Source organism: Mastigoproctus giganteus, chromosome 9 (assembly GCF_048544385.1).
Source record: "Mastigoproctus giganteus isolate SK-2022 chromosome 9, ASM4854438v1, whole genome shotgun sequence".
NCBI lineage: Eukaryota > Metazoa > Arthropoda > Arachnida > Uropygi > Thelyphonidae > Mastigoproctus > Mastigoproctus giganteus.
In genome coordinates, this window is record NC_143583.1 from 229,752,737 (window position 1) to 229,771,320 (window position 18,584).

Here is an 18,584-nt window from a genome sequence, read left to right on the forward strand (position 1 = left end):
CACAAAAATTGAAGTTGTGAACAGCAATGTGGAGCACCAAGAAGAACAAGAACTTCAACATCTATTGATAATGTACGATAGCTTCAGCTTCAAGTGACCCTGCTACAAAGATATAGACTCGAACCTCACTACAGAAGATGGTGCTCTAGATATCAACGACATTATTATCGATATTTTTCAAGAAGTTCCTCATGAGGATGAAGAAATGGAAGGAGGTCATTCTGTCAAAGAACATATTAACAACAAACCACCGATGAAAATAGAGAAGCGCTCATACAAATCAATCGTTTAAAAATGTTTTTCGCCGCTGAAGAAGATACAGAAGGACTTTCGATGGTTTCTTCACTCCAAACAAATGTTGAAAACAAAATTACCAGCCGGAAGAAGGTGCAGAAGAAAATAAGTGATTACTGTATGTATTTTTCTTAAGATAAAGTCATAATATGCATAGCACAATTGTATGTACTGTATATTATTTACAAAAATATTGTGCAAAATCTGTATATAATTTAATTTTACATTAAACGTTTGACGATTTTTCTTTATCTCTTTTGTATGTAATTGTATATTATTTACAAAAATATTGTTCAAAATCTGTATATATTTTAATTTAATTTTACATTAAACGTTTAAACGATTTTTCTTTCTTTTTTTTTTCTCCCTCAGACTTCTTGTTAGCGGGCACTTCTCTCTAACGGACACATTTTCGTTCCCCATGGCTGTCCGTTAAAGGGAAGTTTCACTGTATATCATTGACAAAACCCCATTACCTACCCTGGCAGCCTGTCTGCATTGCTCAGAAAACTTCATATCTGACTGCACAATTACTTCCAGGTCTTTTTCATTTTTTACCACCTTAAGTGTAGTACCACACAGTCGGTATGTTTCTCTAGGGTTACTTCTACCCATACGCAGTACTTTGCATTTGTAAAGGTTTAACTTCAGTTGCCACTTCTTAGCCCATCTGCCCAAATTATCTAGATCCTGTTGCAGTAGCACACTGCTATTACTGTCATTAACAACCCTGCCAACATTTGTATCATATGCAAACTTCGACTCTAAGCCTGATGTACCTTCATCAATATCGTTGATAAATATACAAAACAACAGAGGACCCAACACCGAACCCTGTGGGACTCCACTAATAACATTAGTCCATGAAGAGCAGCACCCATTAATTACCACCCTCTGTCTTCTCCCACTCAACCATCCTTTTATCCATTGTAGCAACTTACCCTTAATACCGTTCTGCTCGAATTTGTACAGTAGTCTTCCATGCGCAACAGTGTCAAAAGCTTTCCTGAAATCCAAATATATGATATCAAAATTATTTTTTGCATCCAGTTCCTTTGTAACCACATCATAATATCCTATCAAATTTGTCAAACAAGACTTTCCCTTAACAAACCCATGCTGTGTCTGAATTATTGCTGCATTCTTGTCTAGATGATCCTGCAGTGCACCTTTAACCAGTGACTCCATTATTTTACCCGGAACAGAAGTTAAACTAACTGGTCTGTAATTACTCGTGTCACCCTTCGATCCCCATTTGTGAATTGGGGATACATTTGCACCTCTCCAGTCCGTGGGGACCTCCCCTGAGTTCAAGGATGCTCTCATAATTATGGCTAAGGGTTTACTTAGTTGTTTTGCCACCTCCTTTAATATAACTGGATAGATCCCATCCACCCTGGGTGCCTTTCTTATGTTTAATTTCAACAATTTCTCCTCCACTTTGTTCTCAGTTATTACAAAATCATTAAGCACCCTGCTACAATTTGATAACCTTCTGCCATTTTCAAACCTTAATTACTCCTCGTGTGAATGTAGATGCAAAATACTCATTCAGTTTGTTTGCTATCTGAGCAGGATCATCAACAGTCGAACCATCGATATCAAGTGCAACAATCAGATTCATCCCCTTCCTTTTAGAGTTTATATAAGTAAAGAAATCCTTGCTGTTTTTCTTAGCATCTTTTGCCAAAGATTTCTCGTAATCTGCCTTCGCCTGCTTAACCTCCTTTGTGACCTGATTACAGACTAGCTTATATCTGCCATAGGCTTCTGAGTCGCTTGATAATTTATATGCATTTTTCCCATGCATTTTTCTTCTCTGTCATGAGTCTCATTAGTTCTTTTGATAACCATTTAGGCCTAAACCATGAACAGTATTCTTAATAGGTTCAGTTCAGTGGACTATCTGGCAACTCGTCTGCGAACATAGTGTTAGATCTGTACTCTTGAAATGTGAGGAAGATTGGATCTTGCCACGATAGTCATCATAACCTCAAAAGACATCAATCATACTGCATGATGGAAGAGATAGTTTGCCAGAGCTTTACTGTGGAGATTATATGTGGTTTCTACCACTTCAAGCCTCCAGTAAGCAAATAGGTGGTATTGTGCCAGTTGATGAGCATCGTTTACCATCTAGTATTGCTTGGTAATACAGAGGGGTGGCATTCCTCTTTGTGTGGTGTGGTCGTCACACCTCAACTCCTGCTTACATTGGTTTGCACCTGGGTGATTACCTCTCATAAAGACACCTCTGTAGCCAGGTGGGAAGGAGTAGCAGTGCGTAGCACACGCTTCTTGATTAGACCGGGGTTCGAGCCCGTCACCACCAAATACGGAGGATGCGGAAAGGTCAGGGAATGACCACCACATATCCTGGAGCAATATGGCCTTAGTTGCTACTGCTCCTAAAAAAAACCAAAACAAACAAACAAACCTCTCATATACTAGGTGCTGTTTTTCATAAGTTGCACACGTATTTCAGGATTTGACATAACCTCCATGGGTTATATTAAGTCCTGAAATACGTGTGTTGTGGCAAGAACATGAAAATGTGATGCTGCAGATTTGTGACATGCAGTCAATATGAAGTACCTGATGAACACAATCAAGAGGTGTGATCTAGTTTTAGAAAAAGGGATAATTGTCGGGTACCGGTGCCAGTATTATGGAAGCTGCAAACCTTGTGGGCTATTTGCATAGCTAAGGTATTCCAAGAGTGGGTGGATAATTACCATAGCAATAGTTGGCAGAACAGTGAGGAGTGTCCACCCTTATGGAAGGTTGTGATGAACATAGGCTGCCCCACTTTGTGCAAGCTAATAGACAAAAAACTGTGAAATGGCTGACTATGGACTTTAACCAGTAGATGATCAGTGGAGTTTCCAAGATTACAGTACAGCAAACCCCTCTTCATATGGGCTCCTGGAGTAGGTGCCTGAGCAAGGTACCCATGCTTATGACCACCCATTGCCAATGACACTACTAAAGTGACTATTGTTAGGGAAACAGGAAATATATTGTGCAAAAAAGGATAGGTGGAATAGGACCAGGGTAAGTCTGACGGGACAAAAGTTGAAGACACTGTAGAGCAGATATCATCTTTTAAGGGCACATAAGGTGATTTTTTTTTTTTTGTACATGTTGCACTACTGAGATTAAGAGTAGGAAATCTGCTGACTTTACTTGCAGCTAAGGTCAATGTCGAAAAAAAAAAAAGTCAGAAGTTAGGGTTAAATTTTAAAGTGCCTGCAATTCTGCCCAGGCATGATAGGAGGGAGTATAACATTTAAGTGTTGTAGTATTTGGGAACATTTGGGAACGAGAGTAGCCTTGTGCAGGCAAAGCTTTTGCAGTTCTGCAAAATAGAGAAGTTTCTCCTGTTTTATTAACTTAAATTGGTTTAAATTGGCATATTAACTTATTTTCTAGAGTAGCTTTATAATCCTAGTTACAATACTCAGTTTAAATTTTAACTTAGATAGAGATTTTGAAGGTTATTACTTAGTATCGACAAGGGTATCCAATCCATGTGTTTTACAAGTTTTGCAGCTGAATCTCGCTGTCTGAATTCAGACAGTGAGATTTTGGAAGTTAATTAATACTTAAATGTCCGTAGATTTTCCGTTCGTAACTTGCCGCCTTTGTTATACGATACGTTATGTCCCGAACTAGATAGCATTGGCTTAGTATAGTACATAATATTATCAATTAATCAGTAAAATATATTAATCTTGTTAAACTTCATTGTCAATTAAATTTTACTATTTAAATAAATACACATAACGAATCAGATTTTACAAACGTAACATAATTAATTAATACATAACTTGATATGGAAGTATATATCGGAACTCGGAGATAATACTCGATACTGAAAAAAAAAATATATAAATATATATAGTGTTATAACTGTGCTGCGATACAAGTTTAGGGTTATAATTTTGTACTGGAATTGAAATTTTATTGAAATTGAATTGAAATCATGACTCAGACCAGAGCAGCAAAGCAAAAGGCTCAAGCTAATAGGAGTGCTGTGACATCCCCCTTGGCAATATCAATACATGATATTGCCAAGGAGGATGTCTTTGTGTGTGCGTGATGTGAGGAAACGAGGCGACAACTCAGTGTTGTTATGGGCCAATATGAGAGCTTGAAGTACAGGGTGGATGCCCTCGAAGGATCTAAATTGAGGGCCCATCAAGCTCTCAGCTGCCCACATCAATGCCAGAACTTGCACTTCATCATCACGCAACACAGCGGCTTGCCAGGGAAACAGGGAACATGGTATGTAAAAAGGATAGGTGGAACAGGGCCAGGGTATGTCTGCCAGGGGCAAAGATTGATGATGTTGTACAGCGGATATCATCTTTTAAGGGCACAAAAGAATATAATAATATCTTAATATCATTAGTGCCAATGTGTGGCACTAATGATATTAAGAGTAGGATACAGGTGGAATTACTTAACAAATACAGGTCACTGTCGAAAAAAAAGCCGTGAATTAGGGTTTAATTTGAAAGTGTCTGCAATTCTGCCCAGACACAATAGGAGGGAGTATGTGATGAGAGCCTTGTCGATCAATTCAGCCCTGGAAATTTGTGCAAGGCTCAAGGGGTAGAATTTTTTTCAACTTGGTCTGTACTTGATAACAGGAGTGACTGCTTCTACAGGGATAGGATACACTTAAATAAAAAGGGTGCAAGAATATTTGCTGATGCTATCGAGGCAATGTTAGATGGGTCAGAAAATTGCTAGCTTGGGGGGATACAAGGACTAATAGATTAACAGAAGCCACTGGCAGAGGTGAAAGTGATTCTTGCACTGCTTCTGTTGGAATGAGCAGCAGCCTGGAAAACAAGATGCGGGGTGTTTCAGAGACTGCTGGGAGTCATTGTGGTACAAGTAAACACATGGGTTTTGTTAGGGTAGCTAAGAATAGGAACAGGTGCATATATACTTGCATATACACCAATGCTAGGAGTTTGGTAAATAAATTTGATGAATTTGAAGTTTTGCTTAAAACATCAAAGGCAGATATTGTTGGGATATCAGAGATGTGGTGTCACACATATAAGGAATGCAGAACTGGAATTTGGGGAGTACAATGTGTAAAGGAAAGGTAGACAGGATAGGAAGGGAGGAGGGGTTATGCTATTAGTTAAAAAACACAAAAAATCCAAGGAAGTGAAGCCAGTCGACATCGTTGGACAGTGCAGTGTCAAGTCAGTTTGGTGTGACACAAGCATTGGGAGATCAAAATTGAGAGTAGGAGTGTGTTATAGGCCTATTGACTCTGATGAGTATAATAAGAAACTGTACAGGGAAATAGATTGGGCCAGTAAATCAGACAGTCTTATAATGGGGGATTTTATTTCCCAGATATTGACTGGAATTTGTGGGTTGGCCACTCACACACTAGCAAGACTTTTCTGTATTTATTGGATGATTGTTTTCTACATCAGCATGTTCGGGAGGCAACTAGGGGGAGTAATACTCTTGATCTGATTATCAATAGTGATTTTTCATGCATTAAGAATCTGCAGATAAAGGAATCACTAGGTGGCAGCGATCACTGTGTGCTGAAGTGGGATTTACTTAAAGAGCTAACTACAATCAGGGGTAAAGGGAAGGGTTTTTGCTTTCGTAAAGGTGACTACGGTGGTCTGAGACAGTATTTAAATTCTATACGATGGGACCAACTGATGATGTTACCAACAGAAAATCCAAAATGGAAAGCATTCAAAGAATTAATCTTGGAAGCTACTACGCTTTCCATACCAATTAAGAAATATTGTTCAAGGTTTAGGCCTAAGTGAATGTCAGATGAACTAATGGGACATATGGCAGAGAAGAAAAATGCATGGGATAGATATAAATTAATGGGTGACATGGATGTTGTTGATAGATATAAGCTGGTATGTAACCAAGTCACAAAGGAGATTAGGCTGGCAAAGGCAGATTATGAGAAATCTTTGCCAAAGGATGCAAAGAAAAACAGCAAAGGGATGAATCAGAGTGCTCCACTGGATATTGATAGTTCAACTGTTGATGATCCTGCTCAGGTGGCTAACAAACTGAGTATTTTCATCTACATTCACACATGGGGAGTTATTTAGGAAGGGGAATGCCAGAGTGAATTGAACTCTGCCAGTGAGCCAGATGGTTTTGTAATAACTGAGAGGACAGTGGAGGAGAAATTGTTGAAGGTGAACATAAAAAAAGTCACCTGGGGTGGATGGCATCTGTCCAGTTATATTAAAGGAGGCAGCAAAGGAAGTAAGCAATCCCTTAGCCATAATTATGAGAGCTTCTTTCTACTCAGTTACCCATGGACTGGAGATGTAAAAATGTAAAAATACTATTTCTTTTGCATGCCTTTTCTGCAGATACTTCTTTAGGTACTGTTCTTTTGAATTGGCCTCTGTAATTCCCCCCCCTCTCTCTCTCTCTTTTCCAAACCAGTCTGAACACTTGCTGCAAGCAGTGCACATCCATTTGCTGTCTAACTTCAAACTCACAGATCCAATTTTTATTCTTCCACATTTATCCCTTCAACTTCTATTTTCTTGAACACCCTTCCTTCACATGTATTTCCTGAAAATTACTCTACAAAAATTCAAGTCTGATATCAATGATTATCTTCTTCTGCCTTCTCAACCTTCAACAACACACGGTACTACTAAGTACTATAGATTCTAATACCTTTTGTGTTTGGGTTTTTCATAAAAGAAAAATAATTAAAAATAAAAATGTAATTTATCTTTTGAGATAAGCATTTAAAAAAAAAGTAATACATTATACGCTGAAGATATTCCTGCAAAGGAAAAATTTATGCTGAGCAATGACTGTCAAGTTTTTAAGATGTTTACAGCACATAGACAAACAAAATCAGTAAACTGAGGAACTATCTTTTTCTTTTATGTGTTTTCCTGCCAGAAACCTTTTGGTTGCTTTAAGGAAGTCAAGTGGTTCTTAGTGCACTATTTTTAATATAGCTTCCATTATATTAAATAATTTATGTTTATTTAGACATCGGGTTTGAGTTTTTGTATACAATGCATTACTTAGTATGAATCAGAGCTGTAATACTCAATATGTTCTACGTTGATAATAATATTAGTAAATTAATAAGAGGAGTCTACCTCAATATAGTACGTGGAACACTTCCGTATGATACCCTCCAGAAATTAAAACGGAAAAAACGAAAAAATCGACAACTTACCGGTACATTAAAGTAAAATATAAATAATTAAAGAAAAATATAAATAATTAAATAATCAATTTAACACAATTCAAAATCAATTCAAAACAATTAAAATTCAAATTAACGCAATTAAAAGAATCTAACGAAAAAATTCAAAACGATTTTCCTTCCTGAAGCTGACAATGCTTTTCGACCGACTGTCATGATCACAGGAATGAAAATTACCGAATCAGGCTAAACCTGCAACTTAAATAGTGATTGTGTCTTCGCGCATGCGCGTAAAGGTCCACGCATCGGAGATCAAATATGGCCGCCGAACATTAACAGAATTCTCGTGTAATTTAATTTCAACGGTTTCTGCAATTAATAGTCGCGTATAATTACGTTGAACGTTAAGTATTTTGGCCTCGTTAAATAAAAAAGTATGTTTTTCGTTAATGGCATGAAAGGCTAATTCTGACGCTGCTGAACGAGAAGCACGAACTGAGGTTTCGTGTTGATTTACACGAATATTAAGAGAAAACCGCGTCGAACCCTGATAAGACGAGTCGCAATCACCGCAAGAAATGTTGTATACTAGATCATTAATTTGTGTTGCGAACGCTGAAAGAACCGAGCGATTGTTCAGTATAGTGTGTAACTTCCATATAGGCCTAGCTATAATTTTAAATTCGGTATCTTTAAAGAATCTGTTAAGCTGTTTGTGCCACTGTTCAACATATGGGACAGAAATAAAGTATTTTTTGATATTACTATTGTTGATTGGTGCAGTATTTTGTATCCTATCCTTAGCTTGTACCCTAATTCGATTTATTGTGTTAATGGGATAACCCCTGTTCAAGAATCTGCTAGTTAATATTTGTATTTCTGAGTCCAAAGCAGAATCCGTCGTTGAATATTTATAGGCATTTAGAAATTGATTAAAGATAACCGATCTTTTGTAGGTGAACGGGTGGTAGCTATTATAATGTAGAAGCATACCGGTGTTTGTGGGTTTCCGATAGATGCTAAATTGTATTTTGTTCGAGTCCCGGGTAAGCGTGAAATTTAGAAAGTTTAATGACTTAGTATCCGTATCTTCCCTTTCCAATGTAAATTTGAGTCTAGAATGAATATTATTAAACGAATGTAAAATGTCTTGGATAGTACTACTATCAGTAATAACTAGAACATCGTCTAAATACCTCCCATAGTATGTGATACGGGGACGAAAAGGTGTCAAATGTATCTGCTCAATCGTTGAGAGATAGATCTCTGACATTAAGCCACTCAGACTCAAACCCATAGGTAATCCAAAAATTTGTTTGTACACCTTGTCTCGAAAGGTGATGTAGTTAGCCTCAACTAATAGTTTAATTAAGTGAAAAAGTTCCTTAATAGGCAGCTTCGTATAATTAATCGGTGTCGAGTTTTTATTTAACATATCCCAAATAATATCTAATGTGTATTCAACGTTTACATTCGTATATAATGAGGTAACATCTAATGAGAATAAATTGTCATTGTCGCCGAGTCTACAGTCTTTAAGATTATTAAATAATGTATCGTAATTCTTAATCGCAAATTGTATAACCTGTCTAAAAGGTTTTATAATGTTATATACATGTGTGGCTAAGGCTGAAAATGCCGAGTTCCTGTAGGAAACAATAGGTCGAATCGGAAATCCAGGCTTGTGTAATTTTACCTGACCAAAAAGTGCAGGAATATTGTATGTTCTGGACTTCAATTCCTTCAACTGAATTGTGTTAAATTGATTATTTAATTATTTATATTTTACTTTAATGTACCGGTAAGTTGTCGATTTTTTCGTTTTTTCCGTTTTAATTTCTGGAGGGTATCATACGGAAGTGTTCCACGTACTATATTGAGGTAGACTCCTCTTATTAATTTACTAACAATGCATTACTGAATAGTTTTTTCTTTCACATAATTTTTTTTTTTTTGTAGGATTTTGATAGATGGATGTATGCTGAAGGACTTCTAAAAGAAGGAATAAAATTTAGTTTTGTTACTTGTGGAAATTGGGATTTAAATGTTATGTGAGTATTTTTTTATTTCATTGGTACACAGGGGAGCCCAAAAAAGTCAGGAAACACTTTTCTACCCTTTTTTTTTTAATATTGTGCATAAAATAGTTTACATAGAATATTAATCTATGTAATAGAATATTACATAGAATATTTATTAATCTTAATAAATAAAAGAGGTTAACTGCAAATTAAAAATAGGTATAGATCACATTACTGCTTGTGTTCAAAATGTTGGTGTTAACAGATTTGTAAGGCAAACATGCATAAGTGCTGCTGATAATGATCCAGAGTCTGTGACATTTGCATGCTGATAACCAGGTATGTCTGCCAGGGGCAAAGGCTGATGACGTTGTAGAGCGGATATCATCTTTTAAATGCACAAAAGGTGATATAGTTGTACACGTTGGCACTAATGATATTAAGAGTAGGAGACCGGCGGATTTACTTAACAAGTACAGGTCACTGTTGAAAAAAAGCCATGAATTAGGGTTAAATTTGAAAGTGTCTGCAATTCTGCCCAGACACGATAGGAGGGAGTATATAATGAGAGCCCTGTCGAAATGACCATTGCATATCCCCGGAGCAATATGGCCTTGGTTGCTAATGCTCATAAAAACCAAAATAACAATAGAAATAACATAGCAAATAGAAAGGGGGCAAGAATATTTGCTGATGCTATCGAGGCAGTGTTAGGTAGGTCCGAAAACTGCTAGCTTGGGGGGATATAAGGACTAATAGATTAACAGTAGCCACTGGCAGAGGTGAAAGTGATTCATGCACTGCTTCCTATTGAAATGAGCAGCAGCCTAGAAAACAAGATGCACGGTATTTAAGAGACTGCTGGGAGTAATTACGGTACAAGTAAACAGATGGGTTGTGTTAGGGTAGCTAAGAATAGGAACAGGTGCATGTATATTTGTGTATACACCAATGCTAGTAGCTTGGTAAATAAATTTGATGAATTTGATGTATTGCTCAAAACATTAAAGGCAGATATTGTTGGGATATCAGAGACGTGGTGTCACACAGATATAAGGAATGCAGAACTGGAATTTGTTGAGTACAATGTGTACAGGAAGGGAGGAGGGATTATGCTATTAGTTAAGAAGCACAAAATCGAAGGAAGTGAAGCCAGTCGACATCGCTGGGCAGTGCAGTGTCTAGTCAGTTTGGTGTGACATAAGAATTGGGAGATCGAAATCGAGAGTAGGAGTGTGTTATATGCTTAATGACTCTGGTGAGTATAATAAGAAACTACAGGAAAATAGAGTGGGTCAGTAAATCAGAGAGTCTCATAATGGGGGATTTTAATTTCCCAGATATTGACTGGAATTTGTGGGTTGGTCATTCACACACTAGCAAGGCTTTTGTGGATTTATTGGATGATTGTTTTCTACATCAGCATGTTTGGGAGGCAACTAGAGGGAATAATACTCTTGATCTGATTATCAGTAGTGATTCTTCATGCATTAAGAATCTACAGATAAAGGACTAGGTGGCTGTGATCGCAATGTGCTGAAGTGGGATTTACTCAAAGAGGTAACTACCATCCGTGTAAAAGGAAGGGTTTTTGCTTTTGTAAAGGCGACTACGGTGGTCTGAGACAGTATTTAAATTCTATATGATGGGACCAACTGATGATGTTACCAACAGCAAATTCAAAATGGGAAGCATTCAAAGAATTAATCTTGGAGGCTACTAGGCTTTACATACCAACTAAGAAATATTGTTCAAGGTTTTGGCCTAAATGGATATCAGATGAACTAATGAGGCACATGGCAGAGAAGAAAAATGCATGGGATACATGTAAATTAATGGGTGACATGGAAGCATATGATACATATAAGCTGGTTTGTAACCAAGTCACAAAGGAGATTAGGCAGGTAAAGGCAGATTATGAGAAATCTTTAGCAAAGGATGCAAAGAAAAACAGGAAAGAGGTCTTTACCTATGCAAACTCCAGAAGGAAAGGGATGAATCAGATTGGTCCACTGGATATTGATGTTTCAACTGTTGATGATCCTGCTCAGTTGGATAACAAACTAAATGAGTATTTTGCATCTACATTCATACATGAGGAGATATTTAGGAAGGGGAATGCCAGAGGGAAAGTTAACTCTGGCAGTGAGCTAGATGATTTTGTAATAACTGAGAGGAAAGTGGAGGAGAAATTGTTGAAGATACACATAAAAAAGCACCTGGGGTGGATGGGATCTATCCAGTTGTATTAAAGGTAGCAGCAAAGGAAGTAAGCAAACCCTTAGCCATAATTATGAGAGCTTCTTTGGACTATGGAGAGGTACCCATGGACTGGAGATGTGCAAATGTGACCCCAATTCACAAAGGAGGATCAAAGGGCGAAACAAGGAATTATAGACCTGTTAGTTTAACTTCTGTTCCAGGAAAATTAATGGAGGCACTGGTAAAAGAAGCACTGCAGGATCATGTAGACAAAACTTCAGTTATAGCTAGGACACAGCATGGTTTTATTAAGTCTTGCCTGACCAATTTGATTGGATACTATGATGTGGTCACAAAGGATCTGGATGCAGGGGCCCCGAGTGCCAAGCGATATTAGTGACCACAGCGCCTTTCCAGAGTGATTATCTAGTACGCTTAATTGTAAATACGTTATTCCTGAGTTTCGAAAGTCCGATAACTCCTGAATATTATAATTAAATAGATATATTCAAATACTATAACCTAGAAAGGACAACCACCTTTCTTTAATCCCTCTTTTTATTTTTAGTTATTACTAACCCTTTTCTTCGCTTGGGTCACTAGGCGGCACCGCTCTTGCCTCCACGTGGCGGGGCTGGTAACCTGGGAGAAAAAGAATCTCCCGGGGCCAAAAAGAGCATAATGAGTAAATCAAACTCAGACTTATCTGGGCTGCCAGACGCAACCCAGATGTCAAAAAATAAAGACAGTTCCACAGCAGGAACGGCAAAGCGCCAAAAAACTGAGCCAGAGACATATCCAATTCCAACCTATCTGATCATCCATTCAACTGGTGAGAATGCAGTTGGCAAACTTTCTCCCTTTAGAATTCAAAAGGAATTGGAAAGTAAAGCAGGATCTCCGAAATCCGTAAAAAGACTCAGATCAGGAGATCTTCTCATAGAGACGTCTAATACCAAACATTCTGAGCGACTTCTGAAAACAAATTACTTTGCAGGTCTCCCAGTAACTGTAACACCCCACAGATCACTAAACACCTCTAAAGGAGTGATCTCAAACTGGGACTTACTAGATGTAACTGAAGAAGAAATGCTAGAAGAACTGAAAGAACAAGGAGTTATTCATGTCAAGAGAATCTCCACGAGAAAAGATGGTAATCTGATCCCTACCCGCAATCTGATCTTGACCTTTAACACACCGAATCGTCCATCATCCATTAAGGCCGGATATCTGGTATGTAATGTCAGACCGTATGTCCCAAACCCGCTACGGTGTTTCCGATGCCAGAAGTATGGACATTCCCAAACAGCTTGCCGAGGAACCCCTACTTGCGCAAAGTGTGGTTCAATCGAACATGATTGCGAAAAGTGTAATGCTCCTCAATCAGTATGTCCAAATTGCAAGAAAGATCATCCCGCTTATGCCAGAATATGCGAGCGCTGGAAAAGTGAGAAACTTATCCAGAAATATAAAACTGAGCATAATGTTTCTTACCAAGAAGCAAAAAGAATCATCTCACCACCAACTCATACAGACAGACCTACGTATGCCCAAGCCATCAAAAAATTCCAATCAACCGGATCGCAAACTGAACTAACAGTATCCCCAAAACAGTCTTTCTCAAATTACGTAAAATCTTTGTACAGTGCAACTCAAACCCAAGCAGTAAATACACCAATTACCATACCACAAGAAAATGTCCTGAGTCCGGATCAAGGACCCAAAGAAAAACATATCCTAACTTCTAGTCACCAACAACAAATGGACACTGAAGAAAAATCAGCAGATGACCCTGTTCTTCAAATTTTTGTTGAAGAAGACATGGACACCGAAAGGCCTTCCTTCCCAAAAAAAGATAAAAGCAAAAGTGAAAAACAGAAAACTTCAGCAACCCGAAAACGCTCAGAAAGCCTAATAAGAGATAAATAATGCACAGAATAATACAGTGGAATTGTCGTGGATTCCGTGCCAATATCGATGACCTATACGATCTTTCTTGTAAGTACTCACCAATATGTCTCTGCCTTCAAGAGACGTATTTAAAACCCCAAAATACACCAAAACTGTCTCGTTACAACATTATTAGAAAAGACAGAACCAATGGGAATATTGCACATGGTGGTGTAGCCATTTTAACAAACCAACATATTGCTACCAAACAGGTCTCACTGAACTCTCCCCTAGAGGCAGTAGCAGTCCGTGTGGCAGCTGACATCCATATGACAATCTGCTCCTTATACATCCCACCAAGCTATACCTTCCAACAAAATGATCTCAACAATCTTATAGCCCAACTCCCAACACCGTTCCTCATTTTGGGAGACTTAAATGGTCATCACACTCTATGGGGTAACAACAACATCGACCAAAGAGGAAAACTAATTGAACAGTGTCTAGACTATAACAACCTCCTTCTTCTAAATGACGGTTCACCAACATACGTTCACCTTCCTTCAGGAACAAGCACTTCAATAGACTTGTCTATCTGTTCAGCAACCTTATATCCTATTCTAAAGTGGACGATAAACAACGATCCGCTACATAGCGATCATTTCCCCATAATAATTGAACTACTTAATAAGCCCTCTCATCATCCTACTAAAATTCCACATTGGCTCACTGAAAAAGCAGATTGGCAGTCCTATAAAAAATTAACTAAGCTTGATTCCGAAATAATCCAAAATTCCACAACTGATGAAGCAGTTGACTATGTCACAAAAACGATATTACATGCAGCAGAACAAACTATCCCGAAATCCTCATCTAAATTACCGATTCATCCAAAAACCTGGTGGAGTGATGAATGCCTTGTGGCTAAAAAAGAGCAAAGCAAAGCTTGGAATTCTTTTCGCCGGAGTCCAACTACAACCAATCTCATTCAATATAAGCGCGCTAGAGCAAGAGCGAGATATGTCAGACGCTGCAATAAAAAGGCTGCTTGGATCCGATTCACTTCAACTATTAATCAAACAACGCCTACACATAAAATTTGGAAAGCAATCAGAAAAATGAGTGGCAAATATAAAACGATACCTCTACCCATCATGGAATGGAGAGGGCAGTATGTAAATGATCCTGCTGAAATTGCCAATATACTGGGCGAAACCTTTGCAAAAACATCAGCAATAGAAAGTTATACACCGACTTTCAGAAGATTAAAAACAAGTTTAGAAAAACAAAAGTTAAACTTCTCTTCAAAAGGAGATGAACAATACAACTTACCTTTTACCATTCACGAATTACACAGAGCCTTGTCAACATCTAGACGCAGTGCTGTAGGACCAGATAATATTCACTATTCCATGATTCAGAAACTTAGTACCGAATCATTACAGTTACTTCTTCATCTATTCAATAGACTCTTCCTGGAAGATAAATTCCCTAATCAATGGCATCGTGCCACAGTCCTTGCCTTCCCTAAACCAGGTAAAGACCCTACAAATCCCACTCATTATAGACCAATTGCCTTGACCAGCTGCATTTGCAAAACTCTCGAAAAGATGGTGAACCGCCGACTGATCTGGTACCTTGAAAATCTCAATCTCCTACATTCTGCACAATACGGTGTCAGACAAAACAGATCTACACTAGATATACTAGTCAGACTAGAAAATTCCATCCGAAATGCATTCCTCAGATCGGAACACCATGTGTTAGTCTGCTTTGACATCAGTAAGGCCTATGATTCCACGTGGAAGTATGGAATACTCCGTGAATTACATCGTCATGGACTTCGGGGTCACCTCCCGATTTTCATACAAAATTTCCTATGCAAGCGTACATTCCAGGTTCGATTCAAAACCTCACTGTCCCAAGTATTTTCCCAAGAAGAAGGAGTTCCTCAAGGCTCTGTACTCAGTGCTTCACTTTTTATAATTGCAATAAACACCATTGCCGGACAAATTCCAAACACTATTGATAAAGCACTGTTTGTAGACGACCTGAGTATTTGGTGTCATGCAAAAAACATGAATACTATTGAGAGACAGTTGCAAGGGGCAATAAATAAGATCTGTTCATGGGCTCAGACTAATGGATTTCAACTTTGTCCGGAAAAAACATTTTGCATCCATTTTTGCCGCCAACGAAAACTCCATCCCAATCCAGAGCTAGAACTGAATCGCCAACCAATAGCAGTTCAACCGAGCATACGGTTCTTAGGAATCACTTTAGACCAGAAACTCACCTTTGTTGAGCATATCAAAAGACTAAGAAACTCATGTCAACAAAAACTAAATATCATCCGGGTTCTCTCTGCAACTAATTGGGGAGCTGATCGCCTTACTTTATTACGGCTATATAGAGCATTAATAAGATCAAAACTTGACTACGGAGCACAAGTCTATAGTTCAGCAAGACCTAGTGCCCTTCGCTGGCTTGACCCTATCCATCATAGTGGCATACGGATTGCATTAGGAGCATATCGCACGTCTCCAATACATAGCTTATATGCTGAAGCACACGAACCTCCTCTTTCGATCAGGCGACAACAACTGATACTACGTTACGCCTTTAAAATTAGATCTATGCCAAAACACCCAAATTGGCAGATACTTTTTTCATCACAGCACACCAGGTTATACCAAAACCGCCCTAATGTTAATCGTCCTTTGGGCATGAGAATAAAACACCTCTTAGAAGAACTAAATCTAACCTTAGACAATGTGGCACATAGCCTTCCATCCTCTCTTGCTCCTTGGAATATCATTCCGCCCTCATGTGACTTACATCTACATGAATGGAATAAATCTACATTGCATAGAGAAAATTTCTTGCAGCTATACCATGCAGTAGTGAACCAGTTTCCTAGCTTTTCCATAGTACATACTGATGGATCAAAGAATGATGTCCACGTTGGAATCGCCGCAGTTTTCCCAAACATCACATTAGCTTATCAGTTATCACGTGAGTTCAGTATATTTTCCGCAGAACTAATAGCAATTCAGGTTGCACTGAATCATATCGAGTCTTCCGATATTAACAACAGCATTATTTTCACAGATTCCTTAAGTGCCCTTCAAGCACTAAAAAACACAATGAACATGACCCACCCAGTCGTGGAAAGAATAGTCAACTCTCTGCATACCTTATCAGTACTTGGGAAAAACATACACTTCTGCTGGGTCCCAGGACATATGGCAATTCCTGGAAATGAACTAGCGGACAATGCTGCCAAATTAGCTCACCTTTCATCTGAGAACAAGTGGAAAGTGCCTCATCAAGACTATCGACCAATAATCCATGAAAAATGCACGCGCCAATGGCAGTTATTATGGGAAAATCAGCCAAACAATAAACTTCGAAGTATCAAGCCAAACCTTGAGCGATGGCCTTCCAGCTTCAGTTCAATCCGACACCAGGAGGTAATATTAGCTCGTCTGCGAATAGGACATACAAATGTAACTCATGGTTATCTTTTAAGAGGAGAGATACCCCCTCAATGTCATCACTGTAATACAATGCTCACAGTGAAACACATTCTGGTCGAATGCACAAAATATACAAGAGAACGCCAGATGCTTTGCACTTCAGCCACAACAAAAGATCCTACACTTACCTCAATTTTAAACAACGAAACAAATGTCTCAAGCATTTATAATTTTCTCAAGATAATTAAAGTATATCACCTCCTTTAGTTAGAAAAACTTTTTGGTCCCTTCTTTCCATTTTCTCTATTTGAAAAGAAATTACATGCATAGTTACCATATGCATGGCGCACTATGGCCATAGTTGCCGATGCGCCCAATAAATTCCGAAACAAACAAACAAACAAACTGGATGCAGGGAATAACTTTGATATCATATATTTGGATCTTAGAAAAGCTTTTGATACTATTGCACATGGAAGACTGCTGAACAAATTGGAGCAGTGTGGCATTGGAGGTAAATTGCTGCTATGGATAAAGGGATGGTTGAGGTGGAGATGACAGAGAGTGGTAATCAATGGACACTGCTCATGGTGGACTAATGTTATTAGTGGAGTCCCTCAGGGTTCAGTGTTGGGTCCATTATTGTTTTCTGTATTTATAAATGATATTGATGATAGTATATCAAGCTTAATATCCAAGTTTGCAGACGATACGAAGGTTGGCATGGTTATTAATGACACTAAGGACAGTATGCTGCTGCAACAGGATCTAGAAGAGTTGACCAGATGGGCTGAGAGGTGGCAAATAAAGTTTAACCTTTTCAAATGTAAAGTACTATATATGGGAAGCAGTAACCCCAGAGTAACGTGTCAACTCTGTGGGCCTTCACTTGACAGTGGTAGAGAATCAAAAGGACCTGGTCGTAATTGTGCTGGCAGATATGAAGTTTTCTGAGCAGTGCAGACAGTCTGCAAGAGTAGCTCATGGTGTCTTGTCAAGGATATACAGGAATTTTTCTAGCAGGGATAAGGAGGTGATTATCCCCTTGTATAAGGCAATGGTCTGGCCACACCTTGAGTACTGTATACAGGTCTGGAGGTCTCATTTTAAGAAGATGTAGAGCTGTTGGAACTAGTACAGAGAAGGGCAACAAGATTAGTGAATGGAACAAAGGGTTGCTCTTAAAAAGAAAGGCTTAAGTTTTGCAGATTAGTGTCTGGAGACTAGGCACCTTCAAGGTGATCTGATTGAGGTGTATAAAGCCTTGAATGGTTTAAGCATGCTCAATGCTGATGGGATTCTTCCTCTAGCTCAGAAAAATAACCTGAGAGGGCATAAATTCAAATTGATTAAAGACAGATGTAGGATAGACGTGCTTAAATTTGCCTTTAGCCAGCGGGTGGTTGGTTGGTGGAACAGACTTCCATCCTTTGTTGTGGAAGTTGATAGCCTAAATAAATTTAAGGTTCGTTACAGGTATTTGTAACGAACGGAGGGGTGAAA

The 18,584-nt window shown here is 38.5% G+C and overlaps 1 protein-coding gene across 3 annotated transcripts in view; it reads left to right on the forward strand.

The window, feature by feature from the left end:
* The window catches only part of LOC150081165 (ERI1 exoribonuclease 3-like), a 72,458-nt gene that overhangs the window by 14,684 nt on the left and 39,190 nt on the right, over window positions 1-18,584 (forward strand). For all 3 annotated transcript variants that reach the window (XM_090381394.1, XM_090381395.1, XM_090381396.1), the window contains one exon: window positions 9,449-9,540. In XM_090381394.1, the coding sequence (XP_090237520.1) occupies window positions 9,449-9,540 (92 nt within the window). The remainder of the gene's footprint in view (window positions 1-9,448; window positions 9,541-18,584) is intronic.